The sequence below is a fragment of the Lygodium microphyllum genome, chromosome 20 (assembly GCF_053477565.2).
Source record: "Lygodium microphyllum isolate KBCC chromosome 20, Lygodium_microphyllum_v1.1.10, whole genome shotgun sequence".
Taxonomy (NCBI): Eukaryota; Viridiplantae; Streptophyta; class Polypodiopsida; order Schizaeales; family Lygodiaceae; genus Lygodium; species Lygodium microphyllum.
The window spans coordinates 87,864,953-87,891,025 of NC_141154.1; the positions used below are offsets into that span (position 1 = coordinate 87,864,953).

The following is a 26,073-nucleotide window of genomic DNA, read 5'->3' on the forward strand; positions in this document are numbered from 1 at the left end:
GAGGGATCAAGAATGCTGCCGAAGAAGAGCCTGGGGAAGCGCCTTCGTGAACAAATCTGCAAGATTATCCTCCGTCTTGCAATATTCCACATCAATGGTCCCATCCAGAAGCTTCTCCCGAATGAAGTGATACTGGATCTCAATGTGCTTCATCCGGGCATGGAATATTGGATTCCGTACCAAGGCAATGCAACTCTCATTGTCGCACCGCAGAAGAATAAGACGAGTCTAGGAGCAACCAAGCTCCTCCAACAATCTCCAAAGCCACACAACCTCACATGTGGTGGAAGACGCAGCCCGATACTCTGCCTCAGTAGAAGAAAGGGCTACCGTAGGCTGCTTCTTGCTACTCCAAGAGATAACACCTGTACCCAAGATAAAACAGTAACCTGTAGTAGACCGTCGGTGGTCCACATTGCCAACCCAATCCGAGTCACTCCAACCTGCAAGAACCAGATCTAAAGCATCTATACCTGCGGGATAAGAAATCCCTAAGTAAGAGGTCCCCCTCAAATACCGAAAAATCCTCAGGGCAGCCTGCCAATGCACATGTTTGGGTTCCGTCATAAACCCTGCCAAAAGACCCACAGCAAAACAAAGATCAACAGGAGTGTTGAGAAGCCAAATCAAGGATCCAATCGACTGACGGTAGCGTGAAGCATCCATCACGTGAGAATCTGAGTGTGAAGTGGCCTTCCAATTTGGATCCATAGGAGTAGTAATGGGCCAACAAGTCTCCATCTCAAAAGTCACAAAGAGCTCCTGAATACACCTTTGCTGAGAGATGAAAATCCCCCTCTGAGACTGAGAAATCTCATGACCCAAGAAGAAATGAAGAAGCCCCAAATCCGTCATCTCGAATGTCTGATGTAAAGCTATCTTGGTCTCTCGGACCTTATATGCATGATCCCTTGTCAAAATCAAATCATCAACATATAACACAAACAACACACGACCAACCACGGAAGTGTGCACATAAAGCTGCAGATCGGCCTTGGAGCGCCAATATCCCAACTTCAACTGAAGAAACAAGTCCAGCTTCTCGTTCCATGCACGCAAAGCCTGCTTGAGGCCATACAAGGTCTTCTTCAACCTTAAACTTTCCCATCCGAGAATCCAAAGCCAGGAGGCTGCTCAACATAGATCTCCTCCTGCAAGTCACCATTCAGAAAGGCCGACTTCACATCCAACTGATAAACAAGTCATCTCCTATGGCCAGCCAAGGCAAGAACAGCGCGAATAGTCGCCATACGAGCAGTGGGGGCAAAAGTATCATGGAAATCAATGCCTGGGCGCTGAGTAAAACCTTTAGCAACAAGGCGAGCCTTGTGCTTGTCCAAAGAACCATCGCTAAGGTACTTGGACTTGAAGACCCACTTGACACCAATCACCTTCTTATGAGAGGGACAAGGCACAAGAGACCAAGTGCCATTCCTCTCAATAGCCTCCAACTCGGCTTTCATGGCCTTCCGCCAATGATCAGATTGCAAAGCCTCCTTCACTGAAGTGGACTCTCGATCCTGCATAACACAGGTCAGTAAACAATAGTTGGAGCAGACAAGCTCCGAAGAATGTGCCTGGTTTCTCCGTGACCTCCGCGGTCCATCCTACGGTTCCCACTCCTCAGGGACCCCCTCGATCCCTGAATCTCGAAGGGTGTCACGGACCCAACGAGGAGAAGGACGAACCTCTCCCCGCCACTCTCCATCTGCTGAAGACTCAAGAACATCCACCGGCGGAAGCTCCTCGGGGGTTGCCGGTGGAAAAGAAGACTCTGAATCAGAAGAAGCATCTCCATGGGAGCCCAACTCTCCCCTGGATCTCCAAGGACGGGGTGCTCCTCACCCCCCTCTATGGCCGAAACTTCCACGAACCGCACATCTCGGCTCGTGTAGACATCCCACTTGACAGGATCAAACAAACGATAACCTTGGAACTGGGAGCTATTGCCAACAAAAACCTGTCGTCGGGAAGCCACCTTGAACTTATCACGATGCGTCTTCGGAATGTGCACATAAGCGTCTTACCCAAAGATCCTGAAATAAGAGACATCAGGCTTAGTCCCAAAGTAAGTCTCAAAAGGTGTCATCCTGTCAACGGCCGAAGTGGGAGATCGATTAAGGATGTGAACAGCAGTAGCCACTGCCTCGGCCCACAGAAACTGAGGGGTCTGTCGGTGCTCCATCATGGTGCGTGCCATCTCGATCACACTTCGGTTCTTCCGCTCCAAAATACCATTCTCTTGGGGAGTGTTGGTGTTAGCAAACTCCTGGTGAATGCCCCTATCTACACAAAAACAAGCAAATTCATTAGACATAAATTCACCTCCCTTGTCTGAACGCAAGGTCTTCAGTTGCCGGCCAGAACAGTTCTCCTCAAAGAGGAGCCAATCCTTGAAATGAGAGAAAGCCTCCGACTTCAAAGTCAAGAAATAGACCCAAGTCATCCTGCTGTAGTCATCTACAATCAACATGAAGTACAAGCTCCCCTTCAGGGACTCAATCCTCATCAGGCCACAAAGATCTATAGATATAAGCTCCATGGGTGGAGTAGACCGCCTAGAAGCTTTGTTGGGAATCGCATCCCGATGCAGTTTCCCACGAATGCAAGAGACACATGGCTGATGGCTCACCACTATGTCCAGCAAGCCTCGGACAAACGACCCTCCCGACGCCTTTCGAAGGTACTCGTAGTTCAAGTGGCCAAACTGAGTATGTCATAGCTCGGACTGTGTCTGAGAAGTAAGAAGAAGAGAAGTAAGAGCTGAAGAAGACTTTAATTTGTAGACTCCATTCTCCTCATACCCTGCAGAGAGAACCTTCCTCGATCCACAATCAAGGACTCGAACAGTATCACTGTCAAACTCCACCAAGAGGCCAAGAGCACAAATCTTATGAACCGAAAGTAAATGATACCCCAATCCTGGCACATGCAATACCTCAAAGGTGTGGATACCACCACGTCCATCTAGAATAAGCTGCATCTCACCCCGCACAGCAATAGACACAGAAGAGCTATCTCCAATGAGAATCTACCCACGCGAAGGTCGCAAATGGGCAACACCAACGGAAGAAGGAGTCGTGTGCCGTGAGACACCACTGTCCACAATCCACTGTCGAGCCTGGGGAGCTGTCATCGCAGCATCAAAAGTTGTCGGTGTAGAGTCCTCAATGACTGCTAAGTGTAGAAAAGCAGCTGATGAGGATGCAGCCAACCGCGCTAGAGTCCGTGTCCTTCTTGGTATTCTTCTTGTCTTTGTCGAGGCAATCCTTCTTCCAGTGACCGGTCTTTCCATAAATATGGCAAGATGATTCATTCTCCTTGTCCTTCTTGGATTTGTTGTCCTCCTTATTCTTCCTCCTGGTCCAAGACCATAGGAACCAACTCTTTCCACCGAAGAGTCGACTCCCGCCCTAATGTAATAAGAGCGGAATAAAAAGTACCGAATCGTGGCGGCAACTGGGATAGTAAAGTGATTACCATGTCTTCGGAGAAAATAGGCTTCCCCACATTTTAAACCTCCATCTGAAGCTGCCGAAGCTTGTTGATGTGTTCCCGAAGCGAATAAGACTTATTCACGGACAAAGTCCGCATCTACACCTCCAAAGAAACCCTCTTCATCAGGGTCATCCGGTTGTGCATCTGGTCGAGCTCCAGCCATATCTCACGAGCCACCGTCAAGTGCTCGATGTGAGCTATTACGGCTGTGGTATAAGACAGAAATAGAAAAGATCGAATCCTGGCATTCAGTTTGTCCCAATGAGACTGGCAACTCCGCATGAGCATTGGAAGAGAGTTTGGACTCATCCCTCACCGAGGGCCTATTAATCTCCTCCATCACCAGTTCCGCCAAATCCTAAGACTCTAAAATGGCCAACATCATCACCTGCCAGATGCGATAATTGTCACCATGAAGCTTTTGATCCGTTGGAAGAGCCGGTAGGATAGGCACCTTCCTATCCATGATCGCCTGGAACTCCACAAATCAGTCTCTGTAGACATGTTAACCTGCAATACCTGCACAAACGCAAAATCAGTCCCCTCTCACTATGAAAACGCAGCCTTCTAGGACTGATTCCTCCACTACCCAAACCTTCTTCACCTGCCGAGAGGCGATGAAAAGGTAAAATCTGCAATGGAAGGCCTCAAACGCAACCTTCCTCCCCTTCGAACAACAATAACCTGCAGCAAATTCACTGATAAGAGTCCTTTCCCGCACGCCCACGCTCGCTTCAGTCTTGATCCGATACGCAGCCCTCCCGCTCGCCCTCAAATCCTGGAAACGCAGCCTTATGTCACGTTGAAATCTCCTCTTCAGATAGGTTCAACCCTCAGTCAGTCCATCTTCACTGCTCTGATACCATATCAGAGTGCAGCGATGTGGAAGCGTAGGACAATGACTGAGAGAGAGTGAACACAGAGAGAAGAGAGAGAGAGAAAAAAGGAGACACTGTAAACACAGAAAATCTGCGGTGTAGTATGCTGTATAAGAGTGCAGAAATACACAAGGGGGCAAAGGAAATATCTGCGTATGTCTCCGACTTGATGACCTCGATCTCCATTAGCCCGAGCACAGTCTGTCTCAACCAACAGATCTCAAGATCAAAATCTGAAATCATTGAATAATGTATGCTGGATTGTGCCACAAAACCGGCTATAAATAGCCAAAAAATAGGAAATAACTGCAGCAGGTTGGCTGCACTACAGTAAAAACTATCCGACTGTGTAACCTGTCCAACTGCAGGTGCTGACGTGGCACTGACGTCCGTACTGTCCAGGAAATGACTCGCTAACAATAGATGGGAGGCAGTTTTTTGTTAGGCATTAGTCATTCCCTAGACTAGCATTTCTCACGCTACTACTAGGGAAGTCGATTCTCTCTTAAGGTTTTCTCGGAGGGCATTACACATTTTTCCCATTAGTTTGTGGGCATTTCCAACAATCACAATGTACAGGCACCTTTTCAGGCAGGCAACCATGCCACGCAACAAGCAAGCTGGTCAACGCTGATTTTTTTATTCATCCATAATGCTATCAGCTGATTGCTGATCAAGTCAACCAGTTTTTTGTTGGGCTGACTACATTATTTTATGGCTTTTATTCGGGCTATTTATGCCCCACTAGCAGCCTGCCCTCTTCACTTGCTTTTCAAGTGTCGGTGGGAGAGATTTGGCTTGAGGAGATGCATCAACAGCCCTTGTACATCTGCCCTCTTCATTTCAGCATTCATTGACTGCAGATTTCTATGTTCTTCTATCTCTTTTCTCCCTCCCTTCGTCTTGTATTCATTGTCTTTTAGTTTGTCCATACACTTCCGCATTCGCTGCACTCTAACACAGTATCAGAGCAGCGTAGAAGGGCTGATTGATCACGGGCAGACCTGATCAGGAGGATTTTTCGCAACAAAAGTTTGAGTTTTAAATCTTTGGAGGCTGCGGTGAACAGGTTCTGCATGGAGAAGGAGCGAAATTGCTGTTTTTTGCAGGTCCTTGCAATTTCTAGAGTCGGAAAAGCTGCATTTTCAGCCTTGTACTACAGATTTTGAGTTTTCATCACCTCTAGCGGGTGAAACTCTTTGAGGACAAGTGGACAAAGCCCTAGCAACCACCAGCACCGTGCACGGAGTCAAAAGGGACTGCCCTTGTTTTTGTGAAGGGTGTTCCATTTACCATGTCGACCGAAATTGATCCGGATTTTCAGGCTATTATAGACCGTAAGGTCCCCATGTTCCGGCTTTTCTGTCATATCAAAAGCTTGATGGGAAGAATTATCACATATGGCGCATAATGATACTCATATGAGAAGACTGAGTTAATGAAGGTAAAGGCACATTCTTTCCTCTTTCTCTCTTGCACTCCATCAATCATTGCTCATAATGATACTCATATGAGAAGACTGAGTTAATGAAGGTAAAGGCACATTCTTTCCTCTTTCTCTCTTGCACTCCATCAATCATTGCTCACATCAAACACTTGACCGTGGCTCGAGAGAGATGGCTAGAGCTTGATCAAATGTACAAATGGATGATTGTGATGAAGCAAGTGTCTCTAGAGGTCTAGACGAGGATTGTGAGTCCTAACAAGTCTTCTTCTATACAGGAGCATGTCAATAAGCTTCGGCATTTACATATGTAGGTCCAAAAAGCAAGGAAGGCGATTACCTCGAAGAACATGGCAATAACTCTTATTTCTCAGTTACCGCCCCGATTCAATGCATTCTACTCTACCTTAATTGCTTCAAGACAGACACAGGCCCTTAAGTGGGAGGAGTTGGTTCCTATGGTCTTGGACCGAGAGGAACAACTCAAAGGTCAAAATGCTCCCAAGTTAGAGGTTTAGTTGCTTCAGGCGGACAAAGGCCCTTAAGTGGGAGGAGTTGGTTCCTACGGTCTTGGACCAAGAGGAACAACTCAAAGGTCATAATGCTCCCAAGTTAGAGGCTTTGACTGAACAATCTTCCCAATAGAAAAGGAAGAATAACAACAACAAAAAGAAGGACGAGAAGTCCAAACAGGACAAAGCCAAGGAGTCTACTTCTCATATATGTGGTAAGACAACTCATTGGAAGAGAGATTGCCCCGACAAGGATAAGGACACCAAGAAGAAGACTACAAAGGACTCAAGAGTGGTGGCTACTCCTTCATCGGCCACCTTCCTCCATTGGGAGGTGATAGAGAATGTTCCTCTGATGGCCACTGATGCAACGATGATGGCCCCACAATCTCATGAGTGGATTGTGGACTGTGGCACTTCTTGCCACATGACTCCTCCTTCACAAGGGATTACTAGTATGCGTTCGATGCATGGGCAAATCCTTATAGGTGATAAATCTTCAATCCCCATCAAAGGAAAGGGTGATATGCAACTAATTCCAGATAGGCAAGGCAGTACCCACACATCAGAGGTGCTCTATGTGCCAAGTCTAGGGTATTATCTCCTTTTAGTGCACAAGATCTATGCTCTTGGTTTGACAGTGGAGTTTGATAAGGACTCCTAAGTTCTTGATGGTGTTTTTTGATAGGTTCTTTGTTCAGGACACCAGGAGAATGGAGTGTACAAGATGTGGTCTTCTACTGTCTTTTCTTCTCTTCTTCTTTCTCAAGACTCAAACAGAGCTTTGGCATGCTTAGTTTGGCCACCTCAACTACGAGTATCTTCAGAAGGCAACTTGTGGTCAACTAGTATATGGATTGCCAGAGATTGGGGTGACCCACCCACCATGTGTGTCTTGTATTCATGACAAGAAGCATAGGGATGCTATTCCAAGCAAGGCTTTATGACGAACTAAGGAGCCCTTGGAGCTCGTTTCAACAGACTTATGTGGACCCATGAGGATGGAGCCCCTTCAAGGGAGTTTGTAATTTATGCTAATTATTGATGATTTTGGCAAGATGACATGGGCATATTTCTTGACTTTGAAGTCTGAAGCATTATTACATTTTAAGGATTGGTTGATCTTTAAAGAGAACAGATCTGGCACGAACTCAAGCCCTTGCGTTCTGACAAGGGAGGAGAATTTGTATCCGTGAGCTAACTCCTTTTTGTGCAAATTGTGGCATTCCCCAAGAGTTTATCAACACGAATACCCCTCATGAGAATGCCACATTGGAGTAGAAGTTTGAGTCGGCATCCAAGAAACGGATGTTCTTGGAATATAGCTCACAGTCCCAAGGATGCTAACTTTATGTCCCGTTTCCCAAGAGGTATACACAAGTCGAGATGTTTGGTTCGTGGAGTTTCTTGCTGCTACAGAGAGGGGTGTTCAGCATCCCGTTCTTGGAGATCCAGGTGACAATTAGGCACCTGCTCTAGTGACTTCAAAGCCTTTGCCTATTGAGACCCCACCCTCAGTGGAGGAGAAGATTGCTTCACCACTGGATTCACCTATCGATTCAGCCCCAATGGATTTTTCCTGAGACTTTGGCAAATGATGAGCAACAAGGGGAGTCAAGCTCCATCTAGTTGGGCTCGAGACACACCCTGTGATTTAGGGACTAAGGGAGTCCCTAAGAAGTGGCAACCACAAGATGGTCCGCGGCAATCTCAGAGGAACCAAGCACATACCACCAAGCTTGCTTGTACTAAGTATTGTTTGATGATGACCCGTGCCATACAGGATAGGGAGCCCACCTCCATGAAGGAGACTTTGCAGTCACAGCACTGGAAGAAGGCCAAGGAGTAAGAGTTGGATGCTATAAAGCAGAATGACACTTGGGACCTTATGCCTAGGCCCATTCATAGGAAGGTGATTGATGTAAAATGGGTCTTCAAGACCAAATATCACAGTGACGGTACTCTGGATAAGCACAAGGCATGGCTCATTGCCAAGGGCTTCACACAATAGCGGCAAGTGGATTTCCATGATACCTTTGCACTTCTAGCTCGGATGGCTACCATTAGAGTTATTTTTGCCTTAGCCAAACATAAGAGATGGCTGGTTTATCAAGTTGATGTGAAGTTTGCCTTCCTAGATGCTAATTTGAAGGAGGAGATCTATGTTGAGCAATCTCCTAGCTTTTACTCATCAGATGGAGAGGTATATAGGTTAAAGAAGGCCCTTTACGGCCTCAAACAGGCTCCCCATGCTTGGAACGAGAAAGTAAGACTCATTCCTCCAAGGGAAGTTAGGATATCAACGTTCCTCTTCCGATCCCCAGTTGTATGTCCACACCTCAACTAGAGGACACGCATTGTTCGTGCTTTATGTAGATGATCATATTTTAACAAGTAACCATGCCCCAAAAGGTCAAGGAGACTAGAGCAGCACTACAAGAGGTGTTCAAGATGACGGATATGGGCCTTCTCCATTTCTTTTTAGGCCATAAGATTTACCAGACTCCGAAGGGGATTTTCATCTCCCAACAACAGTATGTGCAAGAGCCTTGGCCACGTTTGAGATGGAGCGATGTAAGGCCATTTCTACTCCTATGGATCTGAATTGGAAGGCTACGGCCCATGAGATTCTCCAGCAGTAGATGCTACTCACTACAAGTAGTTGATTGGATCCTTGATTTGGTTTTTTAACACTTGGGTTGATTTGTGCTTTCCTATAGGTGAGTTGGCCGGATTCATGAGTGAACCTGAGATGTTACATTGACAGGCGGCTATGAGGATTTTGTGGTTCCTAAGGGGAACCTCCGATCTTGGTATTCATTATCCGACAAGTACTAGAGCTCTTTCTTTCACAAAGGCAAAGTGTAGAGCGGCATCTTCTACCACATGTGAGTCCGTGTGGCTTTAGAGGTTGCTAGGAGAGCTTGGCTGTCCTCAGACAGATCCAACACTTCATTGTGACAATTAGAGTTGCATTACTTTGACACGAGCCTAGAGTTGCATGCTAGGTCAAAGCTCATTGTGATTTAGTACCATTTCATTTGAGAAGATCTTTGATGAGACCATTGATGTGGTTTATTGCAAGAGAAAGGATAATCTTGAAGATTTGTTTGTGAAGGCGCTTCCTCTAGTTGTTCTCTAACAACACTCCAAATCCCTAGGCCTTATGCCATGTCCAAAATCTGAGAGGGGGTGTTAGAGATTAATCATCACCTCGACTAGCAATTCTCAAGCTACTATTGGTGCAATCAGTTCTCTCAAAGGTTCTCTCGAAGGGCATTACACATTTTTCATGTCAGTTTGTGGGCGTTTCCAACAATCACAATGTACAAGAACCTTTTCGGGCATGAAACTATGCCACGTGGCAGGCTGGCCGGTCGATGCTGATTATTTTATTCATTTATGATGCTGTCAGCCGATTGCTGATCAGGTCAGCCAGTTTTTTGCTGGCCAACTGCATTATTTTATGTCTTTTATTCAGGCTTTTTATGCCCCACTAGCAACCTGCCCTCCTCACTTGCTTTTCAGGTATTGGTGGGCGAGATTCAGCTTGAGGAGATATATCAACAGCCCTTGTACACCTGCCCTCTTCATTTCAGCATTCATTGACTGCAGATTTCTGTATTCTTCTCTCTTTTCTCTCCCCCTTTCTCTTGTGTTCACTGTCTTTCAATCTTGTCCATACACTTTTGCATTCACTGCACTCTTGACATTTTTTGCCCTCAATCATGCACAGCTGGAGGAACTAGAGGATCTATAGGAATGGCAACTATTTAGGGAGAAGCTCCATGATGAGACATTGAGGTGCACTAGTTACGGATTTGGGCATATAGAGATGAACCCAGAAAATTGTACATAGCAGTTTGTTGTTTTTTGCTAGCCAGTTCTAATCAAGAGATGCAACAAAGGAGTCCCCCTACATGCCATTATATGAGGATATTTTGTGGTTTGCCAATATAGGTGACATATTGCTAGTTCGGAATTTGAGTGCACGCAAGGGTAATGCCCAAACAGTGTTGTATGACACACATGAGGCCATGTATCAAGAGGTTACCCCAAAGGGTTAGAACATGCAAATAGCATCATGTGACACTAAGGAGATAACACAACATCATAGACATTTCATTACGTCAAGAAATGCACATACTTAAGAGGACTTGCATGCTAGAACCCCAACAGAGAATCAAGTACAATAGACTATTCAATATGGTCACCCTCTTTGCTATTTGATAACATGAACTTTATCCTCTCTAATAGACCTATTAGTTTAGCAATGGATCATGCATATTTGAGTCTCACAATGACAATTGGCTGCCCTAGAGACTCACTTACTACTCAAGTTTCTAGACACCCTAGATATAGTTTGTACAAGAGAGGCCTCGTGTATATAGAACCGCCGTATATGATGCATTGTTTTCTATGGACTCACATTGCCGTTTGGATGAGATCGCAACAAGATTGAGAGAAGTTTTGCATGCATCAACACACATGCTTTCCCTCATATGATGGCTTCCTCTATACCTCTACAAAGTACTACCCCACAAAGCAGTTGGAGTGTAGTGAGAAACGAAGACAATTACAATGTGAGATAGCCACTAGGGCTATTACACAGGTAAGCTTGGTTGATCTTTTGACAACTAGTAAAGAAAGAAATGAGCATATTTAGCCAAAATAGAGGCAAAGATATACGAATCATTTTTCGCACAAGACAACGAGAGGGCATGGAAGATGTTTTAGGAGAGAGAACTGGGAAAACTCATTACAGCACCAGAGGAACAGTCTAGCTATGCAACACATTCGCTACACTCTCACGCTTCTGTCCCTAACATATGATGTGTTCTACACTAGTCTTCTCACCTCTCATATACAGGAGACCATCATTTGGGAGAAGCTAGTCCCATTGTTGCTTGAACAGGATGTGTGTCACATGGAGAGATTTTGGCAGAGCCTGAGCACTTCTGGAGAGATTTTGGCAAAGCCCATGCACATAAAAGTGCTTTTGCAGCATTATCTACAAACACGAGACAAGTAAAATAGAAGAAAGGGACGAGGAAGAAGTCAAAGTCATTTTTGGATCTGATATTGATTTTTTTAAAGGGGTAGCACAGAGGATATCCCAAGTGTCTTCATTGTGGGAAGACCTCACATCCCCGAGGAGAAGTGCAGGTAGTTGTTGAGGATTCTTCTACAAGAGCCACTACAGCAACAAGTTGGTAGAAGAGGGGGCCTATACATGCTCCATTTCCCTTCCCTTGTGAATGGTCCTCCATTCATTGCCACACCCATTCCTCATTATGTACCGTCCATTCCACAAGTTCCATCCCATTCTCTGCCATCTCTTCCGGTGGTTCCCTCGTATCTCCCATCGCTTTCAAAGGGGAACAATATCGGTATGCAACTATGGATTCCCTAGACCTTTGTGCTTCAAAGGGGGATTTCCATGGTTTTGAGAAGCTTCTTCAAAAATTACAATCTACTTCAAGCCTTCCTTTTATGCGTCAACATGTTTCCTTCATCATAGAGCCAACATCCCCAGCCGCCTCGCCCTTGATCTTTATTGTTTCTTTACAAGTTATGGCACCTTTAATAGTTTCTTATTATCATCTCATAGTTGGGTCAGAAGCTCGACTCACCCCTCCCCAATTGGCCTCTTCAAAGTCTCATCTCATCCTCTCTAATGCCTAGACAAGCTACCATATCTACAGAGATTATGAAACCAGCCTTCCTCCTCGGATAGGGTGGTAAATAACCTGATTAGGCACTATTTACAACAATTAACAAATTCACAAAACTGAAATCCACACTTTACCATATAATCTTGAACATTGGACACCCTGTTGGCCCGAAAACTGGCACCCCTTTCGGTATTTATTTAACTTAATTGAAAAAGAAGTTGATGTACAATGGAATTCTCCCAATCCTTTTCGATATTCCAAATTCCCTTGCTGTCCAAAATGACCAGCAAGTCTTCAATCTGATTTGCCCCTTAATTCGGGCAGTCAATTGGCCTTCACCCGCGTATCCCTTTATGAGCAAGTGGAAAAATATGTTTGTGTGTTGCCCAAAGGAATTAGGGATTTTTGCATTAAATCCACAATCTCTAGTATGTCTTAGCTCATAGAGACTGCTGCTATAGTAGATGCTTTGCTACGTGGAAAGGATTTGGGTTTTCTAGAGTGGTCGAATAAAAAGTTGTTTAAGGGTGAGAAAAGGGGCAGATCTGAAAATTAGCTTGAAAAGAAGAAGTGACGGACACCAATGCATTCTAAAACTTCTTATTGTATTGCTCCAAATTCTTGCATTCCTTAGCATCCAGCTTATTCCAAGCTATCATGATGTCCACCTCAAAGGTACTTGTCAACCAATTCGATGCAAACATTTACTTGAATTATAACCATGTTGATAGTGCTCTACCTTGCATTAAAAGAGTGGACCACCATTGCAATGCATTCCCATTCAAGAAAGTGGCTACCTTTTGAATCTTCAAGGATTCGATGAAGTTCCCCCTTGAATAGGTTGCATCAAATTGCTGAATGAAAGTCAAAGCTTTCAGCCTATCTTGTGCACCAATGAAGGACTCAAACTTCACTGCTTTTTCACCCTCACCATAGTGCTTTACTGCCCCTTTGGGTGTTAAATTGTTATACACTAGCTGCTGTAAAAAGGGTGCATTTGCTGAATTTACATCAAAACCAACACCAAACGAAGCATTTGCATGACCAATACTCATTCCTTGAGCCCCATAAACATTCGGGGGTGCAAATGCATCACCAAACATGCTACTTTTACCCCACGCATCAAGTCAATGCTGCCATACGTAGGGTTTTGCACATTTCCAACCATATCCAAATACATTGGGCCTTGTACACCATCCATTGGCTGCTACATACCATAGGCATTTGTGCCATACATTCCCGCATGCGGTCCCTATCCAACCATAGCATGAAAAATAATCGTACCATTACCAAAGTATCCTAGCTACCCCAGCCCCCATCATACCATGCATGCCTGGCTGTCCATAATCCATAGGATTGGTACATCCATAATAGCCTTGCATTTACATTCCTTGCCCCATAGGTATCAATTGTTTTGCTTCATTAGCATCTTTGGAAGCTTCAAGTGAAGGCTTTGGTATTACCTTCAATGCACCTTGTTGTCCCAAAGGTGTAGAAGATAACTTCTTCTTCTTGCCCTTGCTATCCTTCTTCGGAGCATTCAAAAATAGGGTGAAAAGAGGATCCTTTGCCAATTCAGTAAAGAGATTTAATGCTATCCTCATCCGATTCTTGAATTGGTCATCAAATTCCTCTTCACTTTGCTGGTCATTAACCTCATTATGCCTTGAAGGCCCTGTATCTTGCCCAACAGCAACATTTTCAACTTGATGTCCATGATCTGAGCCTTGTCCAAGATCAAGCACTGCATTTCTGCCATTCCCTTCTAAATGTTCATACTGAGAGGCATCATCACTACTTGAATCCATCTCACTATATGAAGACGTATTGCTTGTAATTTCTCAACTAAGAGCTAAGATCAGCACTAGCACAAAGCTTTGGCTGGCAATCAGGTGCCTTGGGCCCACCAAATCAATAAATCGAGTGGTATTCCAACAATGGAACCATGAAACCAACCTTCCTTCTTGGAGAGGGTGGTAATTCCCTAATCGAGTACTTGATTACAGCAATCAACAAATAAATGTAAATTGAAATGCACAATTTACCTTAATAATCTTGGATAGCAGACACCATGTTGGCCCCAAAACTGGCGCCCCTTTCCGTATTTCTTTAACTTCAATTGCCAATGGATTGATTACAAGCCAAGATTCCATGATCTCCTTGGCTAATCTAAAAGCCCCTTTGCTGATCCAACAATTAGCAAAAAATTTGGGCAATTTGCCCCTCAAATTTCACCTAGGACTTGCTTTGATCGGACACCAACTAGCCAAATGTTGCCCCAAATTTTACAATGGATGGCTAGGCATTTGAAATCCCTAACAATATAACAATTTACAAGTAGTAATTTCAATGTATAATGCCTTCTCCTATTGGCACAAGTCCCGAGGTGACTGCTAAACCCTAATTTCTACAAAAAATTAGGGTTTACAGCAGAAATCCCTTTGATGTTCACCAAATATAGCTGAGTTCTGCTCCAAATGGCTGAGAAATGCTGAGATCTCCTGAGAATGGGCTGGAATATGCGAGAGAACACCAAAGAGAGAAAATTCAGAGTTTCAACGCAAGAAAAAACCCAAGTATACCTACAGCTTGCACCAATCAACATTTAATGCTATCACTTGCTACTTGGAGCCTCCAAAATGCTATCACCTACTATTGAATGTTGTCGCTTGCTGCTAATGAAGGTCTTCCTGCTGTTGCCAGCTCTAAAATGGCTCCTGTCTACTCTCCTAGCCTCCCATGGCTGTGCTCTCTGCAGAAAATTGAACCAGCAACCCTCTCTCTCCATCTCACGCTCCAAATTGACTGAATGACTGAGACCTAGCCCCCAAAAAAAGTTCTCTCAATTTACATGGGCATTTTTGCCAAGTAGTAACCCTCTAAACCCATTTTCCAACATTATCCAGCCATTAAATTAATTTTCAAAATTAAATAATTCTGAAACTTAATTTCAACCCTTATGACTCTACCCAAAATTAAATGTGCCCATCCATAATTAAATTAGCTAGGCCATTTGCAACCTAGACTTGTCCCCAACCTCTGTTGACCCTTAGACTGGTATTAATTAATTAATTAATGTTAGCCCCTAATATCACCAGTAACACTTACTGGCCAAAAAACTGTCCTAGGGTCAAAATTAACACCAATTGACCACCAAAACCTGGTTTGCATAACTTATCACAACTTTTGCCTTTGACACCCACTGCATACTTGGGATCCTTGGCCCGTTGCCATGAAATAATTGCCATATGCATCGCATGTGCTAAACTACATTGCATATTTTATTAATAACTTAATCAAATGTTTTCGACAAGATTAAAGCATTCAAAATTTCATGTCCCCATGACATAAGACCTCAAAATATCAATTGGTGCTAAAGATAAGAGTTGTAATAAGTTATGTGTGACATGTACTAGGTGGTACCACGTGTCAAATTATAGCCTAGACTAATTTATTGGCCACTAATATTAGTAGTGATATTAGAAACTAAGTATTAATTAATTAATTAATTAATTAGTGCCAATCTAAGGGTCAATATTGAATAACTACTCAAGCATACTTAGGAAACAAATTGACCTAGCTGATTTAATTATTGGCTCATGAAATTGATTTTTTGAGCACTAGAATAATTATTGAATTATTTTTTATTTAATTAATATTTTAAAAATTAAATCTAATAAGATGGATAATGTTAGAATATGGAATTAGAAGTCTGTCACTTGGTAAAACTTGCCCATGCAAGTAGGAAAAACGTTTTTTTGAGGCTAGTAGAAGTCTATTCCAACATTTGTGAAAGAGAAGGCGGCTATGAGAAAGCAAGGAGATACTATTGATGTGATTTGCAACCACCAGGGAGACAAGTCCTACAACAAGCAATAGCAGTTTGAAGCCCTCTACGTATAGATGACAGCAGCCCAAGGTCTTTCTAGTGCAAGTGACAGCATACAAGAGGGGGGAACAACCCTTCAAGTGGTCCTAAGTTGTAGGTGATAGCTTCCATGACTATTTGAGCAAGGTAGCAATAGTTTCTTAGTCTTTTTCGTGATGAAACTTTGAAATTTCTCTTTGTACAGCATTCTCCCTCATCCTACAATCATCTCTCAAGTTATCTCAAGAAAATCCAACTACTTGAGTCGTCAAAGATGGAGATATTAGAAAATCTTTGCAGTAAAACATAATTTCCAGTAAAAATTAAGGTTTGGCAACCACCTTAAGATGTCTCCTCAGAATTGAGAGCCTAGGACTTGAATTCTAACAAATTGAAATTAAACAAATTTGGGGCTTGATTTGCCTTTCAAGGAGCAGAATGAAGGCCAATCCCTAAGCAAATCAAGGGGTGAATTGGTTTAAAGGGTTGCTAGTCAATTTTGCCAACAAAGGACACTTGGATTAGCAGTGGAGAGAATCTCAATTGTACTCCATCTATTTGCCATTATTCAAGATTAAAGTGATAAACTATACATTTTAAGTTTATGTGAATTAATTATTTGTTGTAATTACTATTAAATCACATTATCACCACCCTCTCCAAAGAGAAAGGCTAGTTTCACTACGAGATCCAAGGCAATTTCCACTATCTACTTGGAGATAAATTTGGACCACTATCTAGAGTCCTCGATTTCACTAATCAACGATCCCTTCGCCTCTTTCTTCTTGAGATACAATGACTTAGGGACACACTTCTCACGAGTATAGCAGCTCAAGGGCATTAAGGCCCCAGCCAGAGGTAGCTTACAAATATCCTCACAAGGGAGACTCAAGGTTTCAGCACAATCATAAGCTCAATTGTATACACATACACGAGGGTCAAAGATGCCTATGACTGTTTTCATTGAAGCTCCACACACACACAAAAAAACTTTTGAGAAGTAAGACGATAGAGACAAAGGCAGAACCAATGAGCCAACAAATTCTTAGAAATTGCTTCAATGCTAGCTTACCAATCCCTACCACTACAGTAGCACTGACACACCATCCACAAGTCAAAGGGGTCACATTAGATTAAGCACTCACACTTTGCAAAGCACAACACCCACCACCCATCACTGTGCTAGAAACCCTACATTTCACAAATCCCAACCATCATCACTCAACATTAAAGATGAGTACCTCCTCCCATTGGAGTCCCTAACTTGGGCAACCCCATCGGAAATATTCTTGCCTCGAGGAAAGTACATCATTCCAAATAGTCCTATTGATCAACTTGGAATCCTACACACCAAGTAGAGGACCATAGAGAGACATTTTGTACAGGATCAAAGTGTGTATAGCAAACATTGTGACACAACTCAGAAGCGTAGAAAGCGAATGAAAGAATGCATCACGTACAATGATGATACGATGAAGCCTCGTGGTTCCATGTCTCTAGGATCAATACTGAGGTGAGTCCATTAGATTGATCAAAGCTCGAAGACAATTACACTATCGTAGCTGATTTGGCGGCAATACTTATGGATGAAAACATAGTTTTTTCATACGTGAATCAAATATCTAATGCAAACGCATATGAAAGTATGATTCAAACCCTGGACCTAAATCATATATGACCCAAGTTTTTAAACATATTTTAACAAATTATGAGAAAAATACTAAACTTACAAGTATCTTCAAAACAACTTTTAGATAAATCATAATAGATACATGTGTCAATTTTAAAAATAAAAAGATATGTACAGGAAAAAGAAGCCCACAATTCACAAATTAGAATATTGAAGTCACAGTCAATATAAAAGTAACTAACAATGAGCCAACAAGACAATCATTGGCACTAGAGACATGCCAACTACATATAATTGATACTGGGTACTCAAAAGTGAAGATTACAAAACTCAAAAGCTTGTTGCCTTTTGATTACAAGCTACAGCAAAGCCCCAATTTTCATATTCAAAATTTTAGGCTTCAGATTTGAGAGAGAGAGAGAGAGGCTTTAGCTTTAACAATGCAGATTGGTTACACTACACATTGTAGTCTTTGAAGGCCGAGAGAGAGAGAGAGAGAGAGAGAGAGAGGTTATCTCTTCAATGTTCAAACTTCAAAATTTAAGTTGTCAACAATGACAATACAAGCTTAAAATTTGCATTATCGCAAGTTTTTTTTTTTTTTGGGTTTTTGGGGGGGGGGGGGGGGGGGGGTAAGCACAGGGAAGAATGTGAAAATGGCAATACTTTGAACTTAACCAACTCGATCAAGTATCACCATGAAAGTTAAAAGATAAAGAGAGAGAGAGAGAGAGAGAAAAGAGTCGACACCATGTTGAGAGGGAAACCGGCCCCTCTCTCTTTTCAAGAATTTATTGAAACAAAACCACAAGCACCAATTGCCTAAACCATATACAAAAGGGCTAATTTACTAAAATTCTGAGAATTAGGGTTTTAAAACCCTAATTTCTGCAAACTCTGACAACGAGTTGATTTCCTTCTTTAGTGCTTGGGATAGATCAAGCTAAGTAGAAAGTGCTTCTTGGATGAGAGATAGATAGAAGAGTACAAAGTATGCGGCTGAAATTTCAAAATGAAAGCTTGTTTCAAATGAAGAGAGAGACCTCCAATATATGCATGTAGGGCTTGGATGCTCAAAAGTGAAAAGCAGAGGTTACAAATGGCAAGTGTAAGGACACTTGTCTCTTTAAAATAACACGTTTCCTCTTCTAGATGCCACATGTCACTTTTCTAGATAAAGAAGCTTCCAAACCTTCTACTCTAAAAATCTCTCAAATGGTTAAAAATTTGAGATAGTTGCTAAAGACAAAATTGTTCCTTGCAAAATTCTAGAGCCTTTGGCACGAATAAAATTTCCATTTGAGCAACTTCTAAAAATAATAACCTCCTATATTTTAGGAGTCGCCAAATTTCACTTCTAGAGAGCTTCATTATATAGGTTCACCGGTTCATGGTTTGTTTTCTCCATCATGAGCATCTAGTTTCACATTTTGAAACTACTCGTTATAAAGGCTTCTAGTCAATGTGACTATTGGAGTGTAAAAGTCTTAGTCATCTGAGCTTTCTCGTATATCGGACTGCCCACGACTAAACTTTTAATTTATCTTGGGCATCTCCTAAATTACGACCCAAGTATAATTATAGGGTGTTCTAGCATTGGCCACCCTTAGATAGAAATATGAACATTTAATCATATTTTGAAACACTTAAATAATACAAATGCCCTTTCAAAGTACATGAGCATCAAATTAATATAGAATCATCGAGCCAATCTATCTTGGTAACAATTGATATACAAAAGGTTTGTTATAAGAGGGCACAAAGAGAGAGAAAGAGAGAGAGATTACCTATGGTTAAAAAAAGATTGGGGCAATAGTATTTCTAGCCTCCGAACAGGCAACTGTGTTTCCTTAATTTGTGGACTTCATGTAGGCTGAAGTCAATCGTTTTCAGTCAGAGAAGGTGATATTGTGTGTGTTGTGTGTGTGTGCGTGTCTGTGTCTATGTGTGTGTGTATGTGTGCCTGTGTCTATGTCTGTGTGTGTGTAAGGTCAAGTCTGAAATGAGTTTTTTAGATGTTTGAAAAACAAACATTTGTAACCATCTGAAAAAAATTTCAAACACATCTAAGAACAACTATGAATGAGAATACTCTGAGAGGGAGCAAAATGCAATCCTCTAAGGAAGGAGATATCAAAGAAGACATAATTTTAAAGCTAAAAAAGATCCAATACACATTAAATCTTTGTTAGCTCATTAAAATGGCCCCAAAACTCAAATTTTACAACAATTTCTATGTTCCATGAGCAAACACCCACACTTTGGAAGAATCCACATCTATAAAGAGGAGGCTACTTGGGCCCCTTAGTTCATCCCTTGTTTTGCAAGTTACCCCAGTTTTTCTCGACACCTCTCTCAAACCACTCCCACAAGAGCCACCGATTGTTGAACAACTCTCTTCTTGAGCATCTCATGCACTCTTTTCTTAATTTACAACATTCGTTCATTCACTTCAGAGTTCTCTTTCGTCTCTACATAGTTGGATCCAGATGTGTATGATTCAACATAACAACTGGTATGCAAACATACAAAAAGCCATTTCAAACTTTGCCATTTTTTGGATTTTTTTAAAAATAACTTTTGACTGGTCAAAACTACCAATTTTTGCCTGCCGAAGTTTTTCCCGCAATTTTGGCAATTTCTCCTAAAGATTACTTGCATGTGCAGAATGCATGCACAAGCCTTAGCCTATTTGTGTGGAAGCAGCAATATCAATTATCAGTTTATGCACTGTGCAAAACGAGGGAAGCATGTGCAAAAACTCAGATTCTTGACCCTTGATCTTTCAATCTCTTGGGTTGTCTAGAGTGTGCTATGATGTATTATGAGTCATGACATTTTGTAATCTTAGTGGGCTGATTATAATGTCAAAATTCATAGTCCCCTTGTAAAATTTCATGTCTTTTAAGCTTGTTTATCGAAGTGTAAGCTGTGTTAGAATGTTTACAATTCATATTAATGTTCAACTTATCATTCTTATATGTTTCTAGTTTTTAAGAAAAAAGTTAGGGCAACGTAAGATTCAGCTCAATGGTCTAAATCATACTTCAATCATACTTTCATACCCGTACACATATGGAAGTATGAAACATATGTTATCAACTATGCTTCTCTATTTGCGTTTAGCATTTGTGTTGAGTTCCTGGATAGTTATCATGTTGTTTTGAATTAAAACAATCTCATTTTTTCTTTGATTTGCATTTTCCCTCAAGAGCTAATGCATATTGAGCTATTCTTCTTGCATGTCCACTCACTCGTAGCCGAAACATTTCATCATAAAAAATTTGTTTGTAACAAACTTGATGGAATAGATTTACATCTTTTGAGATTGCAAAAAATGAATGCTTTATTACCGTATTGAGTTTCAACCATGGCTATACACTTAGCATTTTCTTTCGCAAACCCTAGCATATCTCCACATGGCATCAGAGCCAATGCTCCTCTAAAGGGTTTACCTGAGGTTGTAATGGATTGCTTAGTTTGTTCTTGATTAACATCACATTCTAATTCACAATGGCTCAAACCGCTCCATTTTTGAATCCTTTGATTTTTTTCTCAAACTACACCTTCAATGGAGGCTCTGTTGTAGAATTATAATCTTGGCATGGAGGTCAACACTCCATCTATTAACCTTTCTTTTAGGGATCGTTCACCAAGGCCCAACTCTTCCTTGTCTCATATTCCTTCACAAGGTGCATCTTAGTTGAAGCACTTTGCTTACAAGATCGATCACCTCTCAATTGAGGAAAGACCCTCCACTCAAGACACAACCGAAAGTTCTTTTTCACAAACAATCCCCATAGAAATACAGAATTTACAAGCAAAAGCAGTTGCATGACACCAATCTAGCCCTGTACAACACAGCCAAGTGTGCTTCTCCACTATACATACTCTGTCTCCAAAGAATACACCTGCTTCCCTATCTAGGACTGTTGAGTAGACCCAGCAATCCTCAAACCATGATCCTTCACAAGCTCGAGTTACAAACTCAGTTGAATATGTCAGCTAAGAAGGCCAGGGGAGAGTGAGATAACAAAGGTGACAATAATGATGGTGCCAACACCCCTGGCCCAACTGCTGCCAGTCTGACCCATCCAGCCAACACTACACCCACTGGGTTGCCTGCCCATATAATGGTCATGTCCCCCCCCCCCCCCCCCAAAACAAAAATTATTATTATAATAACAAAATCAAGAGGTGTCTGTCCCCAGCCCCAGACCTGGATCTGCCCAGAAACTTACATGCCAGCCGCTGGGTACATTTCAAAGGTTGAGATTAGGATATAAGAAGAAGAAGAATGTAAAATCATTATTTTCATCGTCTTTGCTTGCTGTAAACACCAAGAACAACCTTGAACAAGGAGATAAGGAAGACTGCTGTAAAAACAGCAGCTTAAAAACCCCCCCCCCCAAATAGATCTGCAAGAAGGTTAAAGGAGAGTAGTGCCTCTATGGAACAAATGTTCTTTTAACCTTATCTGAGATCACCGAGTCCAAAGAAGAGAGCTGATGCAGCAAGAGTGCTTCTATAAAGTGTTGTGCTTCTATGAAGGGTTAAGATTTTACTTCTATGAAGCATTAAGAATGCAACACGAGCTCTCTTTATAACCTCAGCTTACCTAGATCAAGCCTGTAGTACATATCTGGAAACTTTTCAGTTTTCCAATGCCACTTTTTGGCACTCTTTCAAAGAAAATGGAAGTCTCAGTCAAAAACCAAAGACGTAACAGGAAAGGTGACAGGCTGGAAATTTCAAAACTGTTAGACCACATACTTTGCGGCATGGTACTAGCACATGCCATATTGAGTTTGAAACAAATTTATCTCTGATTCACTGCTCCCAATCCAAATGTGAACTCAATACATTTGTATGAAGATATACACCTAGATGGAACCAAGAATCCAGTATTAGACTGGCCAAAACATTTCCAGAAAATCCTGACAAATTTTCCAGACCATTCAAATAAATACAGTCTTCAAATATTAAAACAATTCTTTCATATTGTTGTAGGTTCCAAAAAGTGCCTTCTTGACACTAAAAAGCTCAAACATCATTTCACATCAGGATACTTTCAGCTAGCTGCAATGGCCCAGTGATGTCAGATTCAAAAAGCAATCCGTGATTAAATTGAAACTTAAGTATCACATTCAAGTCAGTTCACCTGAGCCATTTGACCAGCGGTCCAGCTGTGAAACTTAAGTATCACATTCAAGTCAATCCATGATTAAAGTGAAGCTTAAGTATCACATTCAAGTCAATTCACCCGAGCCATTTGACCAGCGGTCCAGCTGTAAAACCATCATGTCACCTTCACAATCTTGTGCCTATGTTTATGAAATCTGCTTTGAGCTTTTGTTGCCTACAGTCTTCAGCTTCTGACGTCTGACAAACTGACTACAAGATCTTGCAAGAAGCAGAGGGCCTTGTTTTTTATTCATGGATGAGAAGCAGCTAGATGAAAAACCAGCTGCAGATGTCACAACACTAGATATAGAAACAACCATAGGGATCACCAAACTAGCAGAGTTTGATGCGGCCAGTAGACAGCTGCAAATGAAGTGGAGCACCCATTTTCAAAACACCTTTTCCTCTTTCTTGACCAGTCAAACACAAACCTAAACATGTTACACTCAAACATACCAACAACTGTTGAACAGCCATTGCAGATCCACTCAGCCATCAAATCTGACCAATACGACATCTGGAAAAGGCAAAGCCAAGATTAGGGTTGACCAAGATTAGGGTTGGTTTGACACTGGTCAAACCATGGTCAATGCCATATCAAACTTGTCCACGTAGAGCTGTTTCAGGTAAACATGAATTGCACCTGCTCCACATTGTACTTTGCTATAAATACACAAATCTGGACTGCACAAGCACATAATTCTGCCATCAGGATGTAGAGCCATGCACAAAAAACACAGGCTGAACTGGGCCGCTGCTGCTGATGAACAAGCTAGACCACAAGCTTGGACATTATATATATGCTCATTTGTGTAGCTTACATGGATACGCTATTCCTGAAAACACAAACACTGCATGGGAACTCACACAAAAGTGTACCTTTCATAGGCCAAAATCCCCCTCAAACTACATGCCACTGAAAAATACACACAGCACAGGCTAATCCTGAAAACACAAGCAATGCAAAAGTGTGCCTTTCATAAGCTGACACCTCCCTCAAAGCATGCACATTCAAAAATAGACACATTGCATACGATTTGCTTAATTTTCTTTCTCTAAATAGCTCTGACTACACTTTCTTAATTTCTAGTCACCGGTACAAGAACACTCCCACACATAAAGCAACCAACTTGCTTTCATGTTCTCGAGTAAGAAAAGAATTTGATTTCCATCACAAGGATTAGGCCACTGCAAAATCCTCAAATAAACAAGAAAAAAGAACTGTTCGAAAGTTCTCTGGATATCTAAAGTTCCTCTGTAGCGTTGAATAGTTGGTGGTGGAGATAAGAGGAAGAACCTAATTTGAATTGAATAAATTTATTGCTCTGAGAGGAATGCGGACTGCACAGACATTGGGCAAATGCAAAGCATAGTGACTAAATTCCCAGCAAGAGAGAAAACGGCAATTTTGCACGCTGCACAAGCATGTAGTGAAAGGGTTAAAGTATAAAACTGGAACAAAGAATTGCCTACTTGGAAAGCGCATCATCAAGAATGGACTGCTCTTCGCTGCTCCAATCGACGGAAATGCCAGGGTCATGCTTGAGAGAGTGCTGGGCATGATCATTGGCGCCATTGAGGGTGGGCGCAGTATCCACTGCAGGCTGGGAAGCATGGGCCTGGTAGCTCTGATTAGCATTAGGGCTCGTGGCGCCGGAGGACGAGACTGCCATCTCCCAGACACCCAAAAATACCCACGAGCAGAAATGGGAATGAAATCAGCCAATTCCTTCAAAATGATCTCCACCATCCATCTTCCTCCATCAAAAAGATTGATAAAATATCAGAAGCACCCAAAATATTTCTCTGAGAAGCCCTGCTCTGTCAATGGAAAGAGGAGCCCCTGCAAAGACAGCAGCATTTGAGCGCGACCCAGGAGACCCAAAAGCATCAGCATGAATCCTGTAGTGTTACAGCACCAACGCAAGCTCGGCTAGCCAGTATTGTGTCGCCATGGAAATGGAGTAACAATACTGTCAGCTCATCCGAAGAAGAGGATCGCACCTACTGATGATCACTGTAGAGAGGAAAAGCAAAAGGAGAGCATCCAGTCCATCAGCCAAAGGCCTTAAGAGAAAGAGGACGAGGTTTTCACTAATTGGCTAATCATAGGATTTTGGCCTACTTTGCATAAGGGCCCAACACCTCTTGAAAACTGAAAATTTGGCCTACTTTGCATAAGGGCCCAACACCTCTTGAAAACAGAAAATTTGCAATGTATAATGGACAAGAAGGAAAAATAAAGAATAGTCCATATCGCGTTCCATGCGTATCTTATATACATTTTCAAAGACTTTTGTTCATGGGCTTACTATCACAACGCAAAAACTCGAGTAGCAATGACAGGGTTTACGACATATTGTGGTTCTGTGTCAAGTGGGTTATTGAATTGGAAAAAGACCTTGCATTACTTTCATAGAAGTTTTCAATCTTTCCAACTAGGGTCAATGGTTAGAAATGATAGCTAAGTATCAAGGTTGAATGTTTTTATATCGTCTCTCCAACATCTTTTCCATGATCCATGGGCCAAGATTTGTGAGCAATGTTTAATCTAGCTAGATTCAACATGTTAGTTGGGCTTACATGGTTAAATCAGCTTTATTGTATGCACAATAATCCAGCTCATTCAACATGTTAGCTAGGCTTACATGGTTAAATGAGCTTCATTGTCTCCACAATGAGTCATTGTAGGAGTTCATGTCTTCAATTCCGAGTGTTGTCAATGAAATAGCTTTTTGAAATCGGAATTGAATCCAATTACTCCTCATTGACACCAACATAACAAGAACTAATCCATCATAAATGCATGTGTCCCTAAGTCTTGAAATTAGTCCCTAAGAACTTAAGATTTCATTTGTAATGCTTTGATGAAGTGGATTATTTGATTTCATGTGCTTTGTCATATTCATTGGAAATTTGGGTGCTCAAAACAATGGACTATATGAGCAAGTTGGTAGGAAAGCAACAACTAGTTATTGTCATCATGGACAATAACACCTTCAAGTCCCAAGTTGGGGAGTTGAATGGTGCTTTTTATCTCGAGAGTAATGAGTGTGGAAATTATTTTCATCCAACAAAACAAAGGTCTTTGCACTCTAAGCATGCTTCCCACAACAAGAGTAGTATTAGACATAGATACTCTACACATAGGCATCATAGTTTGGTGTTGTATCCCATGCACTAAATCACACTTTATAAATATCCAAACTAGGCACTCCATGCATGAATTCTCCCAATGCTTTGCACGAATGTTAGGCCGCTACTTTGCATCGATTGTAGTAATAGTCTTTGCATACAAATTGCACCAAGGGGAGAGATGCTTTTGATTTTTCTCACCAAGTGAAATTCCAACTAAGAATAGTATAGCCTCTATCACCAACACAT

At 42.0% G+C, this 26,073-nt stretch overlaps 1 protein-coding gene and 1 long non-coding RNA gene across 6 annotated transcripts in view; both read right to left on the minus strand.

The window, feature by feature from the left end:
* The window catches only part of LOC148019111 (histone H2A deubiquitinase (DUF3755)), a 64,836-nt gene extending 40,002 nt beyond the window's left edge, over positions 1-24,834 (minus strand). Inside the window, exons 1-2 of one of the 5 annotated variants that reach the window (XM_087660616.1) lie at positions 24,694-24,834; positions 24,163-24,532 (exon numbers count right to left, since the gene is read on the minus strand). In XM_087660616.1, coding sequence (XP_087516742.1) covers positions 24,163-24,362 — 200 coding nt within the window. In that variant the 5' untranslated portion in view covers positions 24,363-24,532; positions 24,694-24,834. Of the gene's footprint in view, positions 1-24,162 lie in introns of all 5 variants that reach the window. The other 4 variants (XM_087660618.1, XM_087660620.1, XM_087660615.1 and 1 more) reach the window with 4 other exon arrangements.
* On the minus strand, positions 21,760-24,134 carry LOC148019112 (uncharacterized). Its single transcript, XR_015695059.1, has 3 exons — positions 23,333-24,134; positions 23,146-23,206; positions 21,760-23,052 (listed from the first exon to the last, which is right to left on the minus strand). It is a non-coding gene; the product is annotated as an uncharacterized LOC148019112 (long non-coding RNA).
* Positions 24,835-26,073: the final 1,239 nt, after the last annotated feature.